The 25,558-nt window shown below is 39.7% G+C and overlaps 2 protein-coding genes and 1 long non-coding RNA gene across 3 annotated transcripts in view; 1 reads left to right on the top strand and 2 right to left on the bottom strand.

Moving 5' to 3' along the window:
- map3k22 (mitogen-activated protein kinase kinase kinase 22) overlaps nt 1-7,658 on the bottom strand; it is a 51,819-nt gene extending 44,161 nt beyond the window's left edge. Inside the window, exon 1 of the mRNA XM_015034774.1 lies at nt 7,271-7,658. The gene's annotated coding sequence lies outside the window, so the exon portion shown is untranslated. The remainder of the gene's footprint in view (nt 1-7,270) is intronic.
- Nucleotides 7,659-7,723: 65 nt separating this feature from the next.
- Nucleotides 7,724-9,178, top strand: LOC106948894 (uncharacterized). The gene is made up of 2 exons (XR_001425278.1): nt 7,724-7,821; nt 8,932-9,178. It is a non-coding gene; the product is annotated as an uncharacterized LOC106948894 (long non-coding RNA).
- Nucleotides 9,179-11,324: 2,146 nt separating this feature from the next.
- On the bottom strand, nt 11,325-25,045 carry dlec1 (DLEC1 cilia and flagella associated protein). The gene is made up of 39 exons (XM_015034773.1): nt 24,926-25,045; nt 24,724-24,831; nt 24,504-24,647; nt 24,261-24,411; nt 23,636-23,749; nt 23,388-23,554; nt 23,046-23,254; nt 22,402-22,486; nt 22,226-22,313; nt 21,821-21,994; nt 21,607-21,743; nt 20,382-20,474; nt 20,035-20,125; nt 19,781-19,943; nt 18,693-18,885; nt 18,537-18,613; nt 18,217-18,379; nt 18,026-18,122; nt 17,791-17,921; nt 17,536-17,712; nt 17,317-17,447; nt 16,303-16,453; nt 15,805-15,921; nt 15,589-15,710; nt 15,322-15,507; nt 15,159-15,226; nt 14,939-15,090; nt 14,745-14,860; nt 14,585-14,655; nt 13,721-13,935; nt 13,498-13,635; nt 13,276-13,398; nt 13,087-13,181; nt 12,840-12,927; nt 12,564-12,746; nt 12,325-12,486; nt 12,088-12,238; nt 11,687-11,804; nt 11,325-11,592 (listed from the first exon to the last, which is right to left on the bottom strand). Exons 2-39 carry the CDS (start codon nt 24,787-24,789, stop codon nt 11,427-11,429), a joined length of 5,073 nt encoding a protein of 1,690 aa, XP_014890259.1. The 5' UTR covers nt 24,790-24,831; nt 24,926-25,045; the 3' UTR covers nt 11,325-11,426.
- Between the last annotated feature and the right edge of the window lie 513 nt (nt 25,046-25,558).

Below are 25,558 nucleotides of genomic sequence, written 5' to 3'. Positions count from 1 at the left end.
CCAAAAAAAAAGACCCCCCGGAAATTTAAAACCACCCAAAAAAAAAAAAAAAAAAAAAAAAAAAAAAGTGGAGCTAAACTCTTTAAGCTTTACACCGCAGTTTTATTTTTGTTGCAATGATTGAAGGGAGAGCGCAGCCCAGACTACGCGGGTCAGCATGTATATGCTTGTGAGCACACACTAAGCCCTTACAGCTCTCTTACATCACCCTCCAACCGAGCAAACACTGTAATGCTGGCCTTGGTCTCCAAGGGAACCCCCTCTTTCTTTAGACTGCTCAGCAGCTGCCTGGTGGTCTGAGCAGCATGGCCTCATATCTGACATCACTGTTGTGGAGTCCCAGAGTAATCAACATTTCTGAGGTCAAGCATCTAAACACTGTGGAGCTCAGAGGGCTTCCACTGCCCAGCTAAGGCCAAAGCAGATGATCCACAGAACTGTGGCAATCGGTATGTTCTGGATTAGAAAAGATGCAAAATAAGCTGCCCCCCTCATAAAAAAAAATTAAATAAAAAAATAAACTTGGCTTTTTACCCAGTTAGCAAGGCACGCGTTTTAAGAAATTACAATTTCAAAATTGGAAAACGTTATGTTTTCATACCATGACAGAGAAAGGACACTTCACTTTTCTCTTTCTGACAAGACAAATTTAGGTTTTTGGAAATATTTGTGGCCACGAAGAACATGAACAGTCATGCCGCAGAAACAAAAGTAGCACCACAAATCCCTCACTAAACCAGGCGACAGCCACTTGTTATACTTGAGATAATATATAAAGAGTAAAATGGCGCAATATTTCATACAATTAGCCAGGAATAAAATGAAGGAGCAAAGCTAAAACCAACAGAATTTGTGTGAATCTCTGAGTTCATCTAACACCACTTATGTACAAACCAGTCCTGGTCTTCCAAATAAAATCTGAACAGATTTAGTACCTTAATTCTGTCAGTATTTTTCAGATCAACTTTGTCAAACGCTTAACTAAGATTCAGCAAAGCCATATCGAATGTTTTAGATATATCGCTGAAGAAGTATACCAAATGAAACTTTTTACAAACATGGGCTCCATTCTATGTTGTGGTCAGAAAATAGACTGAAAAACAAAATGGACATATTATAGGACATATAACTATAAGAAACAATGAAATATCTTAGCAGCAGCAACGATATCTATTGATGATTTGTTATGAAAATCACTATAACTTACTTGGTAAAATGCCATTTGTTGCTGCAAATACCATGACACCATTATTTTTACTCAAGCTTTTGTTGCTTTGAGAATCAACTGCGGAAAAATTCATTTTCGACATATTTTTGGAAAGATTACAGTGGGTCACAGGAACAGTGAACAGAAACATTCAAACTCTAACAAATATGTGAAGGGAAAAGTACAGGTAAAGATGTATTCTGAGTCAGTAAGTTTGACATAATGTCTCTCGACTTTATGACACTTCGCTGATTCTCTTAATCATGCAACGCACAGGAAGCGAAGGGTAATTAGTAAGTCGTAGCTATTTAAGTGACTTACTCTTTTCACAAAGGTCAGCGGTGGGGGCGTCCTGCATCCTGAACGCAGGCCAAGTCTGCCGTGTGGCTTCCCCACATGAGTCAGAAGGTGCGTGTTGGCTGATTCTGGGAAGTAGGACAATACAACGTGTCCTTTCACTCACTAATAAGCCCGACGAAGTGTTTATGTACGTGAACTTATCTGAGGAGCTTATTTTGTTTGAGGTGTAAGCTTTAATTTAAGTGTCCAAACCCTTCCTCCCTTTGCTTTGCTCACGTATGTCACTGCCGTGAGGAAACCAGAGCTCTAACGCTGGGACTTAAAATCCATGTATGATTTTTGATGTCATCCCTTGTAAGGTTCTGACTTTTGTTTCGAGTGTAAACAGAAATGTCAAAGTCTAAACATGTTGAGAAAAACTAAGCACATCACCAAAACACCAAACATTACAGGATGTGAACGTTTCTTAATCTGACAGCCATGGCTTATTAGATGCGTAAAAACATAAAAACACCAGGTGACAGAGCCTGATAGCCACGATTCTGATTTTTGTTTTTCATCACCATGAATTTACCAAAGCCAAGTGGTCAATTGTTTGCAAAAAAAAAAAGCGCCTGTTCTGTTTCTAAGGTCAACTATGTGTTTCAAAATGAAGTCATAGGAAGCACAAAAGGTGTAAGTGACATTGCTATAAATACAGCTATATTTTTTTTGATAGTTTGTCACTTATTCAGACTGAAATTTGCTTTATTTGGTATCCCTCCTGAAGTGCTAACTCAAATAGGAAACTAGCAGAGAAAATGACAGCAACTCTGTCAATTTATCCGTCCATATATGGTGAATACTTCACAACGATTACAGAGAATGGTCTGTAAAAATAGAAAATACCCATTATAAAGCAGTTGTGTGGACACCATTGGATTGATGATGTAAGAGCAAAATGGGTTGACATTACTAATGGCTTATTATGAAGTCAGTTACAGAAACTAATAGTCTCCAATGGACAAATACCTTATTCTGATTGTTCCAAATCTAATGCCACGTGAACGATGCTGTAAAATACAATTCTGACACCTTGGATTATTTCAAAATGCATTTGGTAGACAGCTGGCCGATTAATTCCCATGAAAGCCGAGGTAAGCCACACAAAAACAGCGATAAAGAAAAGCAGTTAGTTTTATTAACTTGGGTAGCTCTGGACCATTTTTGATACGTACAGAAGAGGCTACTGATCTATTTCTGCCACAAACACCTGAAGCGATTACTCAGACCATACAAAAACTATGAGATTCCAGGTGACAAGTTAAACAAACTTTCACAAAATTCACTGATGACAGGAGAGATTCTCGAGATAACCTCGGCTTTGCATTCATCCGCCACTACATCAGATACACCTGTCAATTTGTCGCCGACAACCTTTCATTCGCATTCTGCCTTGGAGCAGAAGCTCAAGCTGCTGGTAGTGGTGGCATAAGGTTGTGGGGATATTTTATTGGCACATTTCAGGCTCTTCAGTACTGTTTGACCAGGATTTAAATGCCACAGTCAACTCAAATATTGTCCCCGACTATGTCCGTCCAATATCATGGCTGGATCTTGCGTGCAGATATCTCAGTCTGACTCTGAAGTGTCCTCAGAATGAGACAAACTACTATGATAGACTATGAGATAACTGCACTCACTATCAGCTGATCTAAAAATAACCAAATGTACAAATTCCTCTGCTTTGACTGTCCACAACCCACCTACTGGCTTCCTCACAAAACTCTACGCAGCAAAGGGGAATCTGTGCAATCTGTAAAGTAAGCTGTCTTTTCCATGATGAGATGATGTGCTATTACAAGCACATTTACTTATTATGTTTCTCCACCCAGAGGAAGCCGAGCAGAGCAGAGACACAGCTCATAGACTCGAATCCGTCATACGAGACAAAGTGTTTGAAAACAGCGGCGCTTCAGGAAGAGACACGGGCTGTAAACATACAGCTCATAAAAATTACCTTGGAGCACGGTGTTAATAAATCTGTGGTATTTCTAAATGACTGCAACGCCTGAACAGTTGTTGCATTTTTTTTTTTTTAGCACTGTGGGGACAAGCTCGTCCTCCATGTTATTGTACGACCCAGAGCGTGTGTAGTTTATCCGGCTGTCCTTGCAGCCTCGGGGCTCCATTTGCTGCTGGTGGCATTGTCCTAACAGTCAGACGGGCCTCGCAGACAAAGCTCAATCCAGACAACTTCCTCTTAGTTTCTGGAGCGCCGACCTCGCTGGAACCTCGCTGCCCTTTCCCAGATAAAGAAAGGAGACCCAGAGTGACTCTACGTAGCACCGTGGACCCTTTTACTCTGACGAGATGCTGTCCTGTAGTACGCTCAGTTCAAGTTTGATTCCATTTGCACATTTTTTATTTTTTTTTGGACTTTGCAGCAATGACATTTGATAATGCTGAACAAATTTAAAGGGAAAACAAATCAGAAATGTTATATCTCTGTACAAAACGGTTATTAACATTAGACATTTCCTGAGCCTTTTGGTGGCAAAGATTGTTTTCACTGATTCACTCACTCTCCATTTCCAATCTTGCCACCTTCTACTGATCTATCTCAATAATCAGGTTACACTTACTCAACATTTTTGACCAAAATAATACTTACACACTTCAATCCAGTGCGTACTAGTAACGCAAAAAATATAATTGGGGTGATGTTTGGCTGCAACCAGTTCTCCAAGAGAACCAGAGCTTAGACCAGAGCATTTTATCAAAATCCTGGAAGAACAAGAGCCAGACCAGTTCTTCATTCATCATAATGTAAGTAATAAAATCACTACATTTACCAGGGTTACTAATGAACAAAGTTGTAGTTGTACAATCACACGTAATCTCTAAGCCCTGAATGTAATTGTGCCCCTGCTTCTTAATACTAAAAAGACACAAATAAACTGTTACTTCGGTGCAAACGACAGGGAGATTAAGAAAAACATCGCTATTTTGCTGGGATTTTATGCGCCAGGCCAACACAAAGTCGAGCCCAACTGTGAAGGGAAGGGAAAACGATACATTGTTTCCAAATGATTTTATGAGAAAATGAATAAATATCTGTCTACATCCGTATTCGTCTCCCAACAACCAATATAAAGCCATCCACATAAAGGAAAGCATTATTCAGAAAAGCAGTCAAGTAGCCCAATCTTTCTGGAGGAACAGCAGTGAAACACAGCTCACGAGGGAGACAGTATTTTGATGTGTCAAAAATAAATAAAAAATCCTCTTTGCAGTTTGTCATAGGTCAACTAGGGGGCAGGTAACGTGTTGGACACGAGTCATGTAGATAACCCAGCAAACATGCAAGTGAAGTTTGATGAGATCAAAATGGAACTTTCTCTCCTGCATTAATAATACTTTGCATGACAAAAGAGCAACATCACACTGAACACACCATACCCAGATTGAAACATGGCAGGGGAAGCATCAAGCTGTGCAGATGCCTTTCTGCAGCAGGAACCAGGAAGTGGATGGAAAGACGGACGGAGCTAGAAGAAAGGGCTACCAGAGACTACAAACAAAAGCGGAGGGCCATCCTCTATGATGGGTATTTTGAAAAGATTGTACTATTATATCTCCTTTTGATAATTATCCACCACCAAATATTGGTCTGTCACATAAAAGTTTGCAGCTTGCAATAAAACAAAATTCCATTGTTTTTTTTTATATATATATATATATATATATATATATATATATATATATATATATATATTTACACTACCTACTGTCTGAAAATGAAGTAAAAAAACAAAACAAAAAAGAAAGATTCCTTTGTCACAGGAGGATGAAAAATGTTTTCCTTTTTCTATTCCGCTCTCAACTCTGTAAGAAACAACTTAACTGAGTTTTTATGAGGACATAAACATACCCTCCATATGATTCATGGTAAACTTTGACCAGACGCGTCTGCTCTGTGAGCGCCTCGCAAACCACCGTGGAGCACAAGACACCATTATTCCTCTCAGCTAAGAAGCAAGTTGAGTTTTTCTTTTCTATGAAATCCTCTGGGAAATCAACAATTTACTCTGAATGCCAAATTTCCAGGCTCTCCACTTCACAAGGAAAACACATTCCAAGCCAATCCTCTCCATTACTCATCAACATTTGCAACAAGTTAACGTGTAAAAACGCGAGGATCTGTAATGAATTCTTCTGTTAGAGCTCTTTCTTTGTCAGCCCCCATCGAAACATTAGCATTAGGTCCCTACGTCTGTATTCACTAGGATCCACAGTGGGATCCAGCCTCTTTATCAGGCCTGCAGATTGTTTTACCAGAGGCACAGCAGCCATATCTGAGCCCTGTTTCCATTAGACAGCTAAACTATTGCTTTAGAGCTATTTGTGAGAACCAGAGCATGTCATAGTGCTGATGAACTCATCCATCCGTTTGATTCTCTAAATTCATCTGATTCTTTCACTATATTGCATCATCTGAGTGATTAATCATGGGTTTGAAGCACTATGTCTTACACTTCTGCCTTGTAAAGGCCTCATTTTGTTGGCTCAAACACTGACATGTACCAGGAAGACAGCTGGGATTAGAAAATATAACTTTCAAAGTATATTTGGATTGGCTTCTCGTTTTCCAGTAAGAGCAACTGAATACTGCAAAAAAATAAAAATAAAAACAACAATAATAACAATAATAATAATAATAATAATGTTATGATGTCTCATCTCACAGCCTTGTTCCTTTTCGGATTCAGTTTGCTCTTTGAGATTCACCAGCCAGCCTTTTCCTAGTCGATATCATTCCTGGTTTTCTTTGAGGTCTGACCTTCCGATTCCGATATTGACCAATTCCATATCGATATTTTTTTTTAATCTAACATAAAAATGAGAAGAAGAAAAAAAAAAAAAAAACAGTGATTCTGACCAGCTGTTTTGAATCCAACAAAAACAAGTAATGACACAACTATCTTCAATGAAGCAACAATCCCTAAACATCAGATTTAATTGAAATGAAACAGAGTGCATTGGAGTATATGTTGTCTGATGTGTTTACATACTTAAAATAGTTGAAATGTTTTAACTGTTCTCTTAAAAATTTGATTATTTTTTATTCCTCAACACTTGATCGATCCCTCATCAGTTAGAAAACTGATCAGTTGGTTGTTTCATGTCTATTAAATATAAGCACTTTGAATTCTTATGAATTCAACAGAACAGGGGAAATGTAGGATAATGTGGTATAGATTACAGATTTGTTTTCTTATTCTGCTTTTATCCAGACGCAACAAACATCCCATTCCAAGTTCCAAGCTTTTCAAGACAAAACTAAACAGAAAAATGGGAGGGAGTGTGGAGAGAGGGATTAGTTTAAAATGATCTCCAGTCATCCAGGTTATGCCACTGAAAGAAAATCTCGTGTAGAAAAAATACATATTCACGTTTTCCAGAAAGCAAAACAAAGCAGGGTGGGGGGAAAAAGGAAAAGAAAAAAAATATATATTGTTTAGTCTGTAAAGCATAATTGTGGGGTTTTCTCAATTCAAACTCACCACAGTAACAATTGCATTGAAACCAACTGGAGTCTGTCCAAGTAATAGTTTCCACTTGCGAGAAGAAAAGCTCTGTAAGCCTGCAGCCAGTGCAAACATTAATCCATATACTAACAATGATCGGAAATAAAAATTTATCCTGGTGTCCAGGAATTTCATTTTCGATAAAAGAAAAGGCTCAATAAAGAAGTAATGTAAAGCAAAATGAAACCCTCACCTTGTTGTCCAAGTGTGTCCATGTTACGCCTGTGGATGCAGGATTTGTGAAGGTGAATGTCTTTCTTCTTGGCTACAATTCAAAACAGATACAACACTGGACAATTTCCAACAGTTGCAGACCAAGTCTTTCCCAAAAACAAACAAAAAACAAAAAAACAGACAACAGAAAATCCGGAAACTGCGCTCAGCAACACGCAGAAATTACAGCGAACCGGCCGCACTTTGGCAGAAACAGCTCCTCTTCCACTCAAAGGTACATAAATCCAGAGTCGGTCCCAGTGTTTAACGGGGAGGGGGGAACAAACTGCACCGGGAACCCGGAGGGATGCAGGGTAAAGTTTTCCCGACCCGCGCTCGGCTTGTCTCAACACACTCTCCACAAGAAGCGACTTTCTGCTCGGAGCTGTGACTCTCTGATGTCAGCAACAACGTAAGCTCCGGGAAGTGGTGACGCTCTCCGGTGGTGCGTTACCAAGGCAGCGGAGACAAACAGGTGCTAGTGCTGCCCCCCAACGGACTTATTAACCCACTGCAAATCTGAGGACTTTGGTTCGTATTTTAACATCTTTGAAATTTTATGAAATTCTTTCATATTTGCGTCACAAAAATCGCTGAACTGAGAAAAACGGACCATTATTAATTTAAAGTAAATATCACATTAGCAGGACCATTTATTGAACAAAACTTTGTTTTATTTGTTTTTTAAAAATAAAAATAAAAAAATATGTTACTAACGCTGTCTAATTGAAAAAAAAAACAGTTTAACTACAAAATAAACAAACATCACAACCCCATTTTTATGTGTAATAAAGGAAGGACTCATTAAAATAACTAAAAATAAAAACTTCAGCGCTGTTTTAAAACACAAATAATTAATAAATCGCAATTTATCCCAAATCAATTAATGCAGTGCAAAAATGAATTAATAAATAAACATAGAGAACAATTTTTGGTATAATTTGAAAATAAAGTAGATAACTAAGTAGACATAATTAAAGATCACATTATTGGAATTCTAGCAGGAATGGTAATTTAGAAGAGGCTGTGTTTAACACTTTTCTGTTTGTAAAGTTGGTCAGTTAATGATTTTAAGAGGGTTTATACATGAAGAAGTATAACTGCATAACTCAGATAACTGCTCGAGTGCAGTTATCTCTTGTGATACCGCAAGAGATAATTCGGTGTAATTTTACTGCCTCTGCATGCAAAATCATACTAAACACATTTCAAAACCTATGTGAGAATATGTTTTTTTTTCTTAAATGCAAATTGATTTATCCATATTTATTTTTTTAAATTTTCAGCAATTTTTGGTACTTTTTTTTGCTGCATTTGAGACAACTGTCATATTCTCTGGCACATAGCTTGTTTTTCTTTAGAGTAAAGAGCAGCAGCAGTCTCTCTGATGATGATAATTTCACACGGTTGAGTGTGATAAGCTGTCATCTTTAGTCATTAGCTCTCGTTTGTTTGGCTTCAGTGCCAAACAAACGAGCAGTCTTAAATCCTCATTTTACCACAAACACCTGATGTCTAGATTACTAAACTCTCTCCTCTCTCTTCAGCATCACTCAATTTACTCTGCTTCCACACAGCAGTTTTTTTTGTTTTTGTTTGTTTTTTTCACATTGTGACCAGACATGTCCTTGTTCTGTTTAGGACTGCTCGAGTGCAGTGAATATCAATTGGACATTTGCATCCCTCTATGGACTCGGAGTCATTGCAGATGTCTGTGCTGCTCAACAGCGCTGAAGATAAGCACATCATGCAGCTGTTCTACACAAAACAAGCCCGTCTGTGTGTCTGTGTAAGTGGGAATGCGTGTTGCTTCATCTCCTGGGATTCCTTAGAAGCCAGAGAGGACTGAAGTCTCCAGAGAATTAAAGAATATCTTCTTGTTGCCGTCTGTTCTGCATGGTTTCTTCCTGCTAAAGCACTTCCACGCGAGCGACAAATGAGTAGCATTAAGTCCAACTGTCTCCTGCCTTCATAAATACACCATTTTGTCTGCAGCTGCGACGTTTTGGATGGCTTTTGTGGATGTTAAAGTTACAGTGCAAGCTAAATACTCATCATTCACCGTGTCATTTAAATAACTTGCCGCTAATCTATAAGAAGATGAATGTGCAACAGGGAAGTGTTAACATACTTATCTTTCCAGCTGTGTTATCTTTATGCTTAGTTAAATAGGTCTTCTTGGAAAACTCTGTTCATCCCTCGTGGGGAAAGTGCGGCTGGTATCTCTGAAAACCGATAAGGCTGTTGGCAGGCTAGTGATCACCTCAGAAAACAAATGCTGAGGCAGCCTTTAGCCATTTTTATTGATCCAAAAAATATATGGTTGAAAAGTTCATTCATTTCAGTAACTCAGTTCACTAACTGAAACACATGATGTATACTAACTGGAACTAAGTGATCACATTCACCAATTTAGGCTTTAGTTACCAAATATTTTCTTTCCACCAAATGCTCACATATTGACGTCTGATCTAGTTATCTAGGGGAAAATATGTGATTTAGTTTGATCTAAATATCAGAAACTAGTCTTGTCTTCGTGTATGTCTAAAAAGAGATTTAATCAAAATGTCATTTTCTAACATCCACAGAAACAAGATGTTTCTCCTTTGAGATATCTTCAGAAAGATGCTGCTTATAGACATCTTCCTGTTGCTTACACCAATCTAAAGTTTTCCCCAGTGCTCACTTTTCACAGAGGAAAAGTGAGGGTTTATTGCATTCGCAGCCTGTTTCAAGTCATGCACATAGCATTTTAATGAGAACAAGGTGTGTGCTTTGATTTTGTCCAGAACTTTCTGTTTCTAAACTCTCAGTCAGTCCTTGGTGGATTTATTGAAGAGTTTTAGGTCTTTGTCGCGCTGTAGTTTTCATTCAGCTTTAGTTTTTTACAGATGGTCTCATGTTTCCTTCAAGAGTTCATGGTGGATCCTGTCATGGTAAGCTGGCCTGGTTCTGCTGCATTAAATGCATCCTCAAACCATGATGCTTCCATATCCATGCTTTGCAGGATGAGATTATGTTCCTGGAATGTCGTATTCATGTCGTCTGTTCTGTTGTCTAATTCTATTTTTGTCCAAAGAACACTTTTCTAGAAGTCCCGGTCTTTGTCTGTCGGGCAAACTTGAGTCTGTCCTTTATTTTTCTAGAAGGAGAGAGCAAAACTGACTCCCATCGAAGATATGCTTTCTCTTACTCTTTCTGATAAACTTTTATATCAATGGTAACAGCAGGGGCCTGCTGCAGATCTATGGAGACATTTTAGGGTTTTTGGAGACTTTTTTTTTTTTTTAGCAATTTGTAATCTCCTCACAGCGGGAATTTTTAAGAACAGTCAGACCTCGGCATAGTGGAAGTGGTTTGAATGCTGTCCACTTATATATCAATTTTAAAAAAATAGTGAAATGACTGATTTCTTCTGAGACCTTCTTTAGTCCCTTACCAGACTCATAAACAGCTGCAATGTCCTTAAAGACCTTAGACAATTTTTACGAGCTCACTGCGGTGTTTACTCTCGCTTCAGCAGTGGTGTAAAACCAGACTAAATGCCTAAGTTTAAATATCTGTACGTTCAAATAATTAAACTTAGACATAGGCTGTTCTAATCTTTTAAAATTGGCTCTAACTCTAAAGGGAAAAATGACTCACGTGTCCCTGAAAAATAACTTAATTATGCTGTTAGAAATTGAGGAGAACCCGTCATGATTTAAAGAGCTCTTCGACTCCACGTTTTTTTTTTTACTTCATGCATTCATTTCATTACAATTTTGATTGCCTGTAACTATGGGTGTGTAGCTGTATTTGGCTCCCGAGTTGCCCATTTACGACTTGCAGTAAACAACCAGGCACGTCATTTTTCTTTTATGATGCTCTCTTTCCTTCCCTTTTAACATCCTGTCCTTTTCTCTCTCAGGTTGGCAAAGCAAATGATCACCCTTCCCAGGTTTGGCACAGATTAATAATTTCTAATCAGGTTTAATCTGAAGTGACGTGATGCTGAGTGGATAACTGAACCCATGCAGCTTCAGTGGAGCAAATATTTTTAAAAGCTTTTTATGGAACTCCCTTGGGTGTTTCAGTCTTAATAAGAAAGCAAGTAAAAAAAAATAATTTTTGCTTACTTTTTATCAAACATGTATTTACAATTCACCAAAAAGCATTTCATCATCAGCTGTTTTGTCACTCAAAAAATATGTCGATATGTAGTCCTCATCAAAGGATCCCATTCCCACGAGCGGGAGAGTGAGGGGCGTCGTCACCAGAGGCGAATCGATAATCAGCAAAGCCGTGAACTCTTTTTCTTTGCTGAAACACATGACACAAAGGTAACCGAATAACAAACATGCTTTTTATGTGTTTGTTTAATGCAAATGCTTTATGTTTCAGAACTGACTGCTACCTTGGAGTGAAGCTAATCTGCAGAAACTGGCTGCTGGAGGTTCTGACAATGTCCCTGGATTGGAAAAACCCAGAGTCTGGTGCAACTTCAAACACCTCAGGATCTCCTTCATCTGACTCTAAACACAGAGACTCGATTAAGGCAACAAACATACAGGAATCATCGACTGGTGCTGTCAGGTTGCTTCGTATTTATCATTTCAAAGTTTGACACTCTTCCAGAATCAAATTTCTGTGTGTCATGGTCAACTGTTCCACCTATAAATGGGTGGAAACCTTTTCTCTTACACATTTGGAAAGTATTTCATGAAAAATCCTACACTTTCTAGACATTTCGACGCCGTTTAGCAACCACTTGCTATTGGGATGTGTTGGTTTTCAGACTTTTGTGAGGGTTTTTACTTATTAGTGATTTCCAGGAGGTGCTTGATCCACGGCAGAAGAGACTTATTTCCCTGGTCTGTTTTAGTCCAATGTTGCAAAACCCGAAATTAAGGCAATCGGTGCAGAGACTGAGTATGGGCAGTTCCAGATAGGCACACAGGGGCACTTTCTATACACAGGAAATGCATTTGGTAAGGTCACAAGCTACATACGGTCTTGTAAAGTGCAATGTTTGGTTGTGAAGCTGTCTCCCACCTGCAGGTTGTTGTTGCTGTGCTGGATAAGGAGGTTTTGCTGCAACCTCAGCTTCTTCTGACCAGTTTCGGTATGGATCAGAGTCACTGCAAGAGAGAGGTCTTCCTCTGTCTGGTTTAAGAGGTCCAGCAGTGACAGAGAACAGTGAAAGACCACTTTCACCTAGAATTCACAGAAGTAGCAACACTTATTGATGAAATAAACCCTCATGAAACACTCCAGGCTTCTGTACAACCAACCTGCATGCTATTTTGAGGGTAAAGCACCAATGATTGATCGAGACCATTGGTGCTGGTCCGAACTCCAGAGTGAGGCTTCTCAACTGAAAATGGCGGCTGTGTCTCAAGTTTGAAACACAGAGGCATCTCTTTAATGTTTCTCAGTTGAAAGCACTGTGCAATGCTAAATTCACTGACGACTACCTGCACAACACAGCAAAAAAGGCCCGACATGAGCTCAGAAATACTTTATACCCTTAAAATCAGTACGTCATGTATGTGCTGTTGATTCCCAACCTCGTTGTCTGACTCGACCCTCAGTAAATCACCAGCGGAGGCATTAAACTCCAGCATCTCGCTGTCCTCCTCCATCTGCACCAAAAGCCTACAAGCAAAAGGGGATCCAAGAAGATTTGCAGGCTGATCAGCCCACCCCTGAGCTTGTGTTTTGCCTAACATCAGCTTATTTTAAATTTAGGAAACATAAATTGAGCATGATGCATGAGGGATCTGGGGTATAAATAGTGTGAAGGTAATTGCTTACGCCGCCAGCTTAATGGTTCCTAGCAGATCCAATTTGACAGGCTGTAAATCCAAAGCCAGATCCCTTCTGACTTTACCTGGGATGCAAACTGCCTTCTGTAACATGCACAGAAACACATTGAGGGAATAAACCCTTTGAATATTTGGTCTATTTTATGACTCTGTGCTTGTTGTGAACTTGGATTGTTACCTCTGAGTCCAGGTTCAGGAATCCATATGCCACACCCACACATCTGGACTCACGTTGGCACTCAGAGAGATTAAAAGGGGTGAAAGACATGTGGATGCATCCAGTGCTCTTTGCTGGAATCACCTTGGATTTTACCCACCAAAAGACGTGTGTCGTTAATAATATGAAACTGAGAAGGTTTTTGAGGAGGAAAAAGGCAAAAACGTGGATGAAATAATTTACAATTTGTTGCGGTATAATGGAGAACGGGGAATCTGACAGGCTGCCTATGTGAGGTCGCACGTGGACGGAGATGAGGTTTTTCTTCGCAGGACAGAGACGTCCTTCCTCTTCATCTACAAATTCTCTCTCTTTTCCATTCTGAGGAATCAACAGAGAGAAACATTTAATGCCCATACAATCATGTCCCAAATGCAATCTGGGTTTTGCTGTGTGATATACTCACAGTACCACTTTGAAGGTTCACGCTTGTCCCCATCAATGTCTGATTCTTCTCCCACTCTGTTGGATCTTCTTCATTAAAAACGCTAAATGTCCCTTTCAGCAGCTCATTACCATCATCATCCTTCAGCGGGAAGTGGTCTCCATATGTCATCACGAGTTCAATCAGTTTGTGGTCATTCTCCTCAATGTTGTAAACCTCCCAGTCCACCCGGATATCTGTCTCAGACAAAAGACAGCTGATCATTTAGAATGTTGGATGGTGGCGGTATCATGCTTTAGGGATGCTTTTCTTCTGCAGGGATAAGGAATCTGTCAAGAGTTGATGGTTAAAAGGATGAATCGAATTATAGGGAAATCCCGAAAGAAAACCTGCTATAGGGGTGCAAGTTTTCCTTCCACCTTACCAACAAGGCTAAACATATACCCAGAGCTGCAATGGAATAATCTAGACCAAAGCATTGTCATGTGCTAGAGTGATCCAGCCAATGTCCAGACCTAAATCTGACTGAACTTGAGCTGTTTTACAAAGAGCTGTTAAATAAAAATCCCAAAAGTCTGGATGAGGTGGATCTACTGGTGTGTGTGGGACAGTGTCTGACTATAAATGTATGCCACAGTGTTTAGACTTTTGCTTGTAAATAATTTGGAAACCCAATCTTTTACATTTCTTCTATTTCAGAACTATGTTCTACTTTGTGTTGGTGTATCACGTAAAATCTCAATAAAACACATTGTTTGTGGTTTTTTGGTCCGGAATTGGTTTTGGGGCTATGACAACTGTTTTCGCTGTGTAAAACAGAAATCATATTTCTTTAATAGACAGTCAAAGTTTAAGCTCGGAACCAACTTACCAACAACAACTTACCAAACATGGTCGGATTATTGATGCGAAGAAGTTGAGAAACTGTGTCTCCTCCTGACAACTGAGTGCCGAAGCTAGCATTTAAATTTGAACCAAAAGAGAAGATCCAATCAATGACAATACACAATCAGGCGTCGATTCATTTGAAAGGTGTGTAACGGACTGCATGGTTGGACCCAGACACTGGTCATCTGGTCGGGGGCCTATCACTGGGAAGTAGAGTGGGCAGCCCTTCACGGTCATCTGCATAGTTACGTTCATCGGTTCAAGGTCTCCGACCTGCAGACAAGATTAGATCTAAACTGGGTGACGACAGAGAAAATCGCTTGCTTCTAATTCTTTAAAATACTAAAGCACCTTGCATATGAGGTGATCCCTGTATTCTCCCCACATGTCGCAAAAGGCGGTCACATCCACTGTCTTGGTCTCAAATGGTCCCAGCTGCCCGGAGTCCGGCTGGACCACGAAGGCCGCCCCATTTCCATGAGCCAGAAGGCCGGTAACAAACTCTGACAAAAATCAAATAACCTCTATTGTGTCCCCAAGTTCTGCGAATTATGCAAAAGTCATACTATACCTTCGTGTGCTTTGGCTTCTACTTTTTTCACTTGTTCGGCGAAAAGTGGATTCTTTAAATATGTGAGTCTGCAATTAAGATGCAGGCTTTGTAACATTTCTGTCATTGTGAGGTGAACTCAATCTGTGATCTTTTATTCTGGTCATAGAGCAAAGTGCTTTACCTCTTCTCTAACAAGCTGTTTGCCATTGCAAAGTTGCAGGTGAAGAACTCTGGCTTTATAGTAAAAGCTGCAGGGATAGCGCTGTCATTGGTCATTAGGAACTGTTTGGTCACCTCTGTCTTTAAAATGACATCTTTTCCAAAGTCAATTATCGGTGCTGAAGGACTGTCACTATTCCCTCTGTGACTGGAAGTACAAACATTTCAGTTTATGACACTGGGGAAAGGTGAAACTGGAATGAAAGTTTTCTAGATCCAAATTCGGTACCAGGCGCCAGGCAGCGAGTAGGACACGGAAAGTTTCTTGGATTGGGAGCCCACAATCTGAAGAACAAGCGGCGAGTTCATCCCTTGCACCTCACAGATAGCAGCCACTTCTGTGAGCTTCAGCTACAGAGAAACAAAAGAAACCAGGAGCATCTTTAACCGCACAAGTCACAAAAGCACGTCACTGCCTGTTCTCAGCAACACAGGTGGTACTTACATCTGTGTGGGAAGACAAATTTACAGCGATGTTCATGGTTGCGTTGGGTCCCAGTATACCAGAAGGGGGGTCAAAGGTGGCTGTGCACAGTGAGGCCTGTTTACCCTGGAGCTGTTCCTGTCGGGCGAAAGACAGCGACGTCCTAATGGACTTAGGATCCTAATCCCAGCATTTTTTTCCTTGACTAAATTCAACTGCTTTTATCAGCCACACCCTTAGTAAGCAAAACAAGAAAAAACAAATTGCATAACCAATCTAAAACAGAAGAAATCTGGAATAAATTTTCATGATAATACAAGCTGTCTCTCCTTTTGGGACAAAATACCAGTTACTTTCAAGGAAATGGGTCTGACAATCTAAACAATCTCACATACAACATCAAACTGCATATATTTCTGTAGACATTCTCAATAGGGAGAATGCACATTATTGAGACTGATTGTATGGGCTTTAGTGGGACTGTTGTGTAATATTTTGAGAAGAAGTAGCAGAACGTACCTTCCAGCTAAAGTGTGACGGCAGCAGAGTCTGGTTGAAAAGTGTTACGATGCCTTTTGAGGGAACTCCCAGGTAAAGGTCAGAGAAGACCAGCTTGCAGTTTAAGAAGCACACCTGAGGAGACTGCACAACTGCCTGGATCCAAACAGGACTGTGAGGAACATATGATGGAAAAAAACAAAACAAAACAAAAGAAAAACATCCTGAATAGAACCTGAAAACTGAGAACCATCTTTAATGTCTTGATAGTGGATGTGCATCAAGAACTATTTAAGTACAGCAGCTCTAAAAGGAGTTCACATCCATTCTAAAACTCCAGGTTCATGAGACTGAACAAACTGTGGCTACGTAAATATTTTCAAAGTTTTTCCACCTTAAATATGACGGATATTAGAGGTATATGTATATCCTGTGCATTTCAACAGAAAACAAACAATATAAAAAGTGTGCACATTCTTAAATTAATACTTTATTGAAACAACCTCTGATTCAATTTAAGCATTCACTCTTCTTGAGTTTATGCTAGTCATCAATTATGGTGAATATGGTGAACCTGAAATAAAGTTCAGTTGTCCTAATAACATTTTCCCATGCTGTTTTTGACAAGGTTGATACACTTATCAAGTTCTGATCTTAAACCTTTGGGGTAAAAATTAAGAGTGATTTCTGATGGATTTCTCAGCATCATAGTGAATCCAAATTGTCAAAAAAAAAAATGGCTTCATTAGAAAAAAACTGACGTTTTGGCTTTACCAAACAGACAGTGTAGCAAATGTTACCAAGTGAAGATGCGACTACAGATGACCCAAAGCTGAACTTAAATCAAAAGTCAGCAAAGAAGTTTAAGGGCAACTACAATTATGCAACCAGGTTATTATGTAAATATCAAGAGTGTACAGGGATTTGGATAAGGGGGCTGAAAATTTGTATTTGATTTATTATGGCCTCAGTTTTTTTAAGTGTGGCAAACTTAGAGTTGTAGAAGTGATGGGTACAGTTCTGAGAGCTGCTTACCTCGTAGTCCCATTCTCCACGATCAGTTCCATTTCTGTCTCGAACGTCTGGCAGAAATCCACGTTCAAATGCAGCGTCACACTGCAACTAGCAAAGGGGGGCAGCACACCTGTTCCTGGCTCCACTACGACCTGAGCGCAAATACAGAAGTTACTGACAATGAGATTTAAACACTAATCCTCTTCATTTATAACCCAATCTTTCATTTTACTGGCTTGCCTGCTGTTTTGCTGCTTGTGTGTCTTTGTGATCCTGCTTATTGTTGATCTTCTCCTTAAACATCCAGCTGGCCTCCAGAGGGGTGGTATTGGTTAGGGAGAGCGTGGTTTGAGCTTCATCCCCGAGCCTCACAAGCCCAAAGTCCACACAGGGAACGCTGAGCTTCACTGCGGGACCCTATTTAACATTAAATCCCTTTAAAGCAAGAACATATTAAAACGGAAACAAGCATTTCTAGATGTTGCTAAATCTTACCTTGAAGGAAACCTCAATAGGCAACTTGACAGGTTCGTGACGATGCTGTATGTTGCACACCAGGTTGGTTTCAAGCTTATCTGGTTTCCCTCCAGTAACGACGACATCAAAGTCAAAGCACTCGTTCTCTTCTGAAACAAGACAAATAAAAAAAAAACAAGACAATACATGAAAATAGTCAAATTTAAACTACGTGCCCTGAACTGCAATGAACCAGATTTAAGATGCAGTTCACCTATTCTCCCAGCAGATGGCTCCACTTCTATAACATGGGAGTTGATGTTCAACGTCTCCCATTGAAACAAGATGAAAGTTTTACTGTGATTCCACATCTGAAACGCAGGCAGCATAAAATAAACAAAATTATTCATTTGACTGGATTAATTGTTCTGCAAAGGAAATGAGACAAACTCTGCTTAAATTAACCTGAAATTGCTTGCGAGTAGCAATGGAGATAAATATTTCTCCGGGGATTATGACACCATATGGCTCCAGTAGGACTCGGTATGGCTCTGTTGACCCTTTGACCTCTATCTCCATGATGATCACATTGTTCAACTTGGAGCCAGAATGCACAGGGTGAAGGACGCTAGAGTTTCCACAAAATGAAAAAAAGATTTTAACAAATTTAACAAAATTAACAGCAAAAACAAACAAAAAAGAGACATTTCTCATTTTTAGCTCCCGTATTTTTGCATTTTGTGATTTTATTAGTTGAATTTCATATTTTGTAAGTATTAAAGTACCTGTTGTCATTAGGCTCTAGTGGCATCAGGGGGATGTCCCTCAGGACCAAGTGAAAGACACTGTGATAATCCTTCAGCTTGAACAAAATGAAAACATTATTGAAACATTAATCCTTTAAACGTTTGTTGCATTTTACAATTAATTTTGTCTTATACCTCTTTTGGACAGTAGGTTAAGAGAAACTCGTGTTCCTGACAGGGAGCTAGGAGGCCCATGGGGGGGTTCATGTGGTAAACGTCGTTCGTGTCCGGGTGAAACTGGATATGGGAGAGCTCATGGGTCTCCCCGGGAAGAAGAGGACGCAGGTTAGGTTTCATGATTTGCCAGTGGAAGGGGAGCTCCAAGTGGCTTCAAACAAAAAATGAAAAGAGAGAAGGAGAAATAAACTTTTTTTTGTATTTAATGATCCAAGAAAGAAGAATGATTAGCTCAAGCAAATATTTATTGAACTTCTTGAGAGCTTGACACTAGGGACTCGCACAATTTATCCTCCAGCTAAATAATAAAACATAAAGTGGCTGGTGCAAGAGAGAATGAAGAAAACACAGTTTGACAACAAATCCTCCTAGTGGTCTAGAACAATCGTTGTAAAAATATATATAAAAAAACAAACACCTTTTTAAATTGTTAATTTACTCATATCACATTGACAAACATCAATGGATTTTAATAGTGTGGCTTGCATTAGTATTCAGCCCCCTTTACTCTGGTAAAAATATACCATGTCATGGACGGTTAGGTAACTAAATAACAACCAAAACTTATGGAGGAGCAGCAAAGATCCACAACTCAGATCTACAACTTAAGTGGGTGAATCTGTCACCAAGATGCTAAACAGGCAAATCTCGCCCATTTGAGGGGGGGGGGGGGGCAAAATTAAATGTTAAGGAAACCCAATAACGTCGCATTTGAAGCCGTGTAAGGGAACCAACAAACAAACGTGGATGAAGGAAAAAAGTGGCAGAAAAAAGGTGAAAATGCTGGTCTTGCTGACCACTCACAGCTTTTTCAACTGGAGCCACATTCACTCAATTATACTCACAAACATGAACACATTCATACATCTATAAGTAGCCAATTAGGTGTCCAGAACCTTCAGATTGCAACTATACTCATCCTACTGAGTCACAGTCACTGGCAACCAGAGGGTTTTTCAGAATACGAATATTTTTGTGAGATGCTATGTTGTTTTATACACTAAGAGGTGCTCAACGGTGACAACAAACAATAAAGTCAGCCTTACACATTGTTCCTGATGACAAGTCTCTTCTGTTGCTCAATGTGAGGGTGGCATTTGCTGAAACGGACAAAGTGCTCTGCAGTGAGGTCGTGCATCTCTCCAGGAGTGAGGGGCTCATTTTCTCCACATATAGACACAAGCTCAACGCCAACCAGTTGACTCTCACCTGTAAAAGCCAAACACATTAATCCACCTCAGGGAATAGAATGAAAAAACAGTGGAAGAAATGTCTTGGTGGTCTTGCTTCCAACACTGACCTTCAATGGAAACGTCTTTCACCTGGCAGTTGTCGCAGATTATGGTAAATGCCTGACAGCAATGCTCCACAGTGGTTGGAAAGAAAACAACCTGTAAAAAAAAAAAATTTAAAACATGTGACGCCTATACATATATCCTATAAATTCTGATAAACATTGTCCATGTAAATCTCATAAATGAGTAAGTTTACTGAAAACATTACTGACCTTTCTGAGAAGGGTCAGTAATGTTAATATTAAATTTGCTGAGACTGTTTTTTTCTCTCTCTCTCATGCAAAACAGACAAATTAATTCAATGAAACATGCTGTTCTTGTTAGAATTTGCAAATTCAGAGAGACTGCTTACCTCCAAAACAATGGCTTCTCCTGGCTGCAGTGAAAACACACAGGGGCCTACTGCAAAGGGTGACTTCTCAGAAAAGTATGTTGTTGACAAGGACTTCAAAAAGAAAAAAATGTGTCTTTAATTATTTTAATGCACTTAGATCTCAAGGCCCATTTATTGCCAAACCTAAAGATCTGCAAAAAACCTTAACATAACATTTTTTTTAAATTACAGCAGCAGAATCTCACGCTGAAACCTACCATTAATTTAAGCACATTTATTAAGAAATCCCACACTAAGAAAATGTTGTTTTGTTAGCATAGTTCTTTATGCCCCCTTCAATTCCAATAAAAAGAAGTAACTGAGCCATTTTAGGAGTCTTCTAATTGAAAGTGTCTATGAATGCTTAGTCTGTAAACTATGCCTTCCCTGTTTTGCTGAGGTAAAAAATAAATGTACTATAATATAGGTGTCCATATCTCGTAACCACTGTTCAAAATGGGAAAGATAAGAGGCTATGTAATTTGAATAAAGCAGTCCTATATTTACAGTCAGAAAATGACAACAAAGCAAAACATTTTGCCTGAACGCACAATTAAAAGGTTTGAAATTAACAAAAGGTGTGGGGAAAAAACAACTTTTTTTTTTTTAAAGATTGTGATTTTCCTGAGCTTTTTGTATTACTTAATTCTTACATGAGCATTTTAGATTTTAGACTAGACAAACACTGACACATTTTACAGGAAGGGCTTATATAAAGACCTGCCTGACAAGGACACTGAGGTCTCCTATAACAGAGGGGGGCGCACCTGAGGAGCATGTTTATCCCTAGGAGGAACATACAGTGCTTGAAAAAGCATTAATGATCTTACTTAATGACAGCCTGGACAATGTATGAATAGCACCATAATTGCACTTCAGCGCTCATTTTGGAACAGGTTCTATCTTTAATGCACAAAGGAGAACTATTTTCCCACCAGGTGTTGTAAATCCAGAATTAACACACCTCCAAACAAGCCTGACTATAAACCCAAAAAGATTCAAGCACTGTGTTTCTCCAACTTATTTTAGTGCATGTGTATATTTAAAAAAAAAAAGTCTAAACAAAAACCCAAACCTCACGGTTAGAGAACATTTTGTTTCAACTTGTAATTAGGCAACCGCAATTAAAAAAAACCACTTAGTTTGAAGTTTTTACCATAAAAGTTGAGGGTGCAGCGAATAGTTTCAGTTATGCAACCATTACCCTGAGATTTGGGGCCGGCCACTTGTCCTTGGGGATGATGTAAAAAGTCCCAGCGCTGAGTCCAACATTTTGACATGTGAACTCCAGGAATTTTACCCCTCCAACCAGACAATACCCGCAGTTCAATACTCTGGGCACTATAAAAACAGTTTGGAGGAGGTATTTCAAAGGATCGTCATGCAAAGTAAGTGAGGCTGTTTGCAGTGAGGCTTACAGGTGAGTACAGGAGGAGGTCTCCGTGCCTCAATGGGCACCACAAATAGGTGCTCAGATTCGGTCTCGACCACCAGGAAATCCCTGAAGTCTCCCAAGGAGTCTGGAGCAAATCGCAGTGTGTACTCACAGCTCATCCCTGGGGCAACAATGCCTCCATCACTGGGGAATCTCCCTGCAAACACAAACTCTTTACATAAATAGCAGTTCAGTTTGGAGCATCTGATGCTCAAGATAATTTGGCATTGTTTTATAGTCAGGGTGACTCAGCCGCTACTCCCAAGTGGGGAGCTAACAAATAGGAACGACATTCCAAAGATTTTTGCCTTAATGTTTCCCATCTGCTAGATAAGTTATTTTGATTAATCTCAACATCACGTGAGCTGAAAGGCTAAAACAGACTCACCCAGGCCTATGGAGAAGTACGGAGTGGTAGGAGGGATGATTCTGACGTGGCGGCTTGTGTAAGTCACGTTTTTCAGCTCCAGCGTAGACTGATGCAGCATGGGCAGAAGTTATAGAGCAGCATATTTTCAGTCCATGTCAAGTTCAGATTGTTCTGAGTCGGTCACTGAAACAAACCTCATAAACACCTCCGTTGTTGTATTCTGTGAAAAACATCACTTGGGGAATTGCCTGGAAGACTTGGGAGAGCTCATCTAGAGAGCTTTGAGAAAGAGGAAGAAACGGACAAACAATTTAAAACTCAATCTCAAACATGGATCCAAGTGCAAAGTTGATTGCTAGCAGACTGTCAGATTTTCCTAATGTTAGTCAATGAGCATGGATAAGAGCGCATAGACGTGTATGGATGGAAAATAAAAAACCCTGTTAACAAGACGCTTATGCTTCAGTCATTTTTGTCCCGACTGTATTTGTCTTCCTCAGCTGTGTAAAGACACAGTACAATCCATGACTCTAATGGTGCAGCTACTCAACAGTCTGGAAACAGACAAGAAATGGATGACGATGTGAGACACTGTCTGGTTTTCACTGCCTCTGTGGTTCAGGTTCAACAGCCACGTTGCGAAGCATTTGGTCTCAGCTTACACACGCCTGCTTTGGTACAGCTGTGCAACTATTTGCACTGAGGTAAAATGACACTCACGTTTCAAGTCAATATTGATCATTATATTGTTCATAATATTGCACTGTGTTGTACACCAACTATTAACCATTAACCTGGTAAATCTACATTTCTCTTTTACTCTCAGGTTATTTGGTACCTTTGATTGTCAGGGATTTTCTTCTCTTGGTCCTTCTTCACTATGACATTGGAAGAGCCAAGCGACTTTCTACACTGCTGCGCATTTGGAGGACAGACTCGTCGATCAAGCAGGAAGTTTTGTCTTTTCTTAAACTTCTGAAGTTTCTCCCAACCCTCTGAGATGCTTCTTGCGCTTGGTTGGCCAAACCAGTTTGGCTTAGGTATGGCCTGTTTAGGAAGGAACAAGTGGAACATTTTCAATCATTTTGTCACGTACAAGAAAAACAACAGTGTATTTTACCCTAACCCTCGCCCTACCCAAATCCTATCCTTTTTCTGCTACTTAATTACTATAAATTACCATTTTAGGGATTTTCTTGGTTTGTTGGAGTTCTGAGCTTGATTCACAAGTAAGACTGTCATCCAACTCATTCATTTCCAACAAAGTCTTCTGTGGTCCGTGATCCTGAGACTCCCGGTTTGTGCGTATTGCAAATGAGATGGTGGGTTTTGCGAAACTCGATTTTACTGTCAACAAAATGTCCAGACAAAGATTGTCACTTTTACACTGTCAATCATTACGCAAATGTCACTAGGAGCATCTCATACCCGGGGCCGGTGCTCGTATTCGTGGTATCTCTGCTGGTAAGTAGTCCCCAGGGGAGATCAGGTTGTTTCTTTTGAGAATGTCATCATCGACGCACCAGCAAAAGGTGGATTTGACTGAAAATAAACATGAGGAACAAGATCAGTTTTGAAATGCCTGTCTCTTGAACTTTTCATAATTTTCTTATTAAAACCTTAAAAATCATTGGATTTTTTTTTATGTGACTGGCCTACACAGTGCAGAACATAATTATGCAATATTTCATAAAAACCACCTTTCATTGCATCTACCACTACCAGTCTTTTGGTCTCAGCTCTGGACACCTACAGACAAAAATTCAAATCTCCAGTGGTATGCCACAGATTCTAAATTGGATTTAGACTTGGACTTTGACTGGGCCATTCTACCACATGAATTTGCTCTGACCTAATTGACTGCTTTGTAGGTTTGACTGTGTGCTTAGGGTATCTGTCCTGCCCTCTTCCCTGAACAGATTCCCTATCTCTTTTCAACAAAAGCATCCCAACAGCAAAATGGTGCGAGCACCGCGTTTAACAGCGGTAGGTAGTTGTAGTGGACTTGTTCGCTGGATTTGTTCAGACAACTATAAATCAGAGAGCAACTCACCTGGAAACACTGCATAATCACAACCATCTACGTCGGCCATCATCCTCTCACATTCTCGGCTTTCTTTGGCAGCAGCTTGGGCTCTACCCTTACATATGTGATCCTCCATCATATCAGCCATTTTTATACACTGCTCATATTCACAACGAGCCTATCAGTATAAAAAAAAGAGAGAGAGAGAAGTTTCATTTCACTTTGTCAGACTAATAAACTTTTAAAAAAAACTTTTGTTCCACTAGTTACCTGCTGCAGCTCCTTAACATATTTATCATGATAAATGTTTTTTCCCACATTTGTTTTGATGAGGTTGGACAACTGAATCCCTTCCTCGATTATGTCCTTGTTGTAAACCTCTTTGAAAACGCTCATTAATACATGAGAGATGTCCTGGAATAAAAGAAGAGGGATACAATTCATAGGGAACTCACTTTTCTTCCCCCAAATTAAAACATTCACAGCTTACTTGTGACGTTCCCGACGCAGGTCTGTGACTGTCCACCAAGGGTTCAACGAATGTGTCTTCTGTCATTTTCTTCCAGTCCACCTCACCGGTAGAAACTAATGAAAATAGCTGCGAAAGACCGTAAAGTTAGAAACGCAATATATACCGTCACGTCAGACTCGCAACACTCATTCATGACCACATAAAGTGTACAATGACTAACTTTAGAAGCTCAGCACTTTAAGTAAATCCCGCTGCGGTGGTCGGCCATGTGTGCGTATATGTGGTTGCTAAGCAACCACAGGTTGCGCACCGGATCTGAAAGCGGTCCGCGTGTGACCTTTTGTAACAAACAATTACGTAATCAAGACAAATTAATACAAATAAATAAATACACAAATACACAAATAAATAAATAAATAAATAAATAAAGTTTTCATCAATATGACACCGTTAATAATTAAGTTATTGGAAAACTTCATCCAACCGTTTTCTAACACCCTTGTCCCTTAGTAGGGTCGGGAGGTGCTGGTGCCTCTCCAGCTAACGTTCCGGGTGAGAGGCGGGGTACACCCCGGACAGGTTGCCAGTCTGTTGCAGGTATTGGAAAACTACTTTACATAAACAAAACATTACGTTTGACGCAAAACACAACAAAGTGAACATTAATACAACAACATCTTCCAGTCACAAATATGAGATTAATTTTAGGCTGTGTGGGTATGGAAGTCCGTTTCCACCAAAAAAAAAAAAAAAAAAAGGCTGTGCCTTGCTCCTGAATGAATACATGCAGCACTTTTACAGTCAAGTATAAGACAAAGGCAGAGATGTAATCACTAGAAACACATGCAACAAA

Source organism: Poecilia latipinna, unplaced genomic scaffold (genome assembly GCF_001443285.1).
Source record: "Poecilia latipinna isolate Pla-1442-1.1 unplaced genomic scaffold, P_latipinna-1.0 Scaffold311, whole genome shotgun sequence".
Lineage (NCBI taxonomy): Eukaryota > Metazoa > Chordata > Actinopteri > Cyprinodontiformes > Poeciliidae > Poecilia > Poecilia latipinna.
Note: the sequence above shows the minus strand (reverse complement) of the source record. Positions and strands in the feature narration are given on the sequence as shown.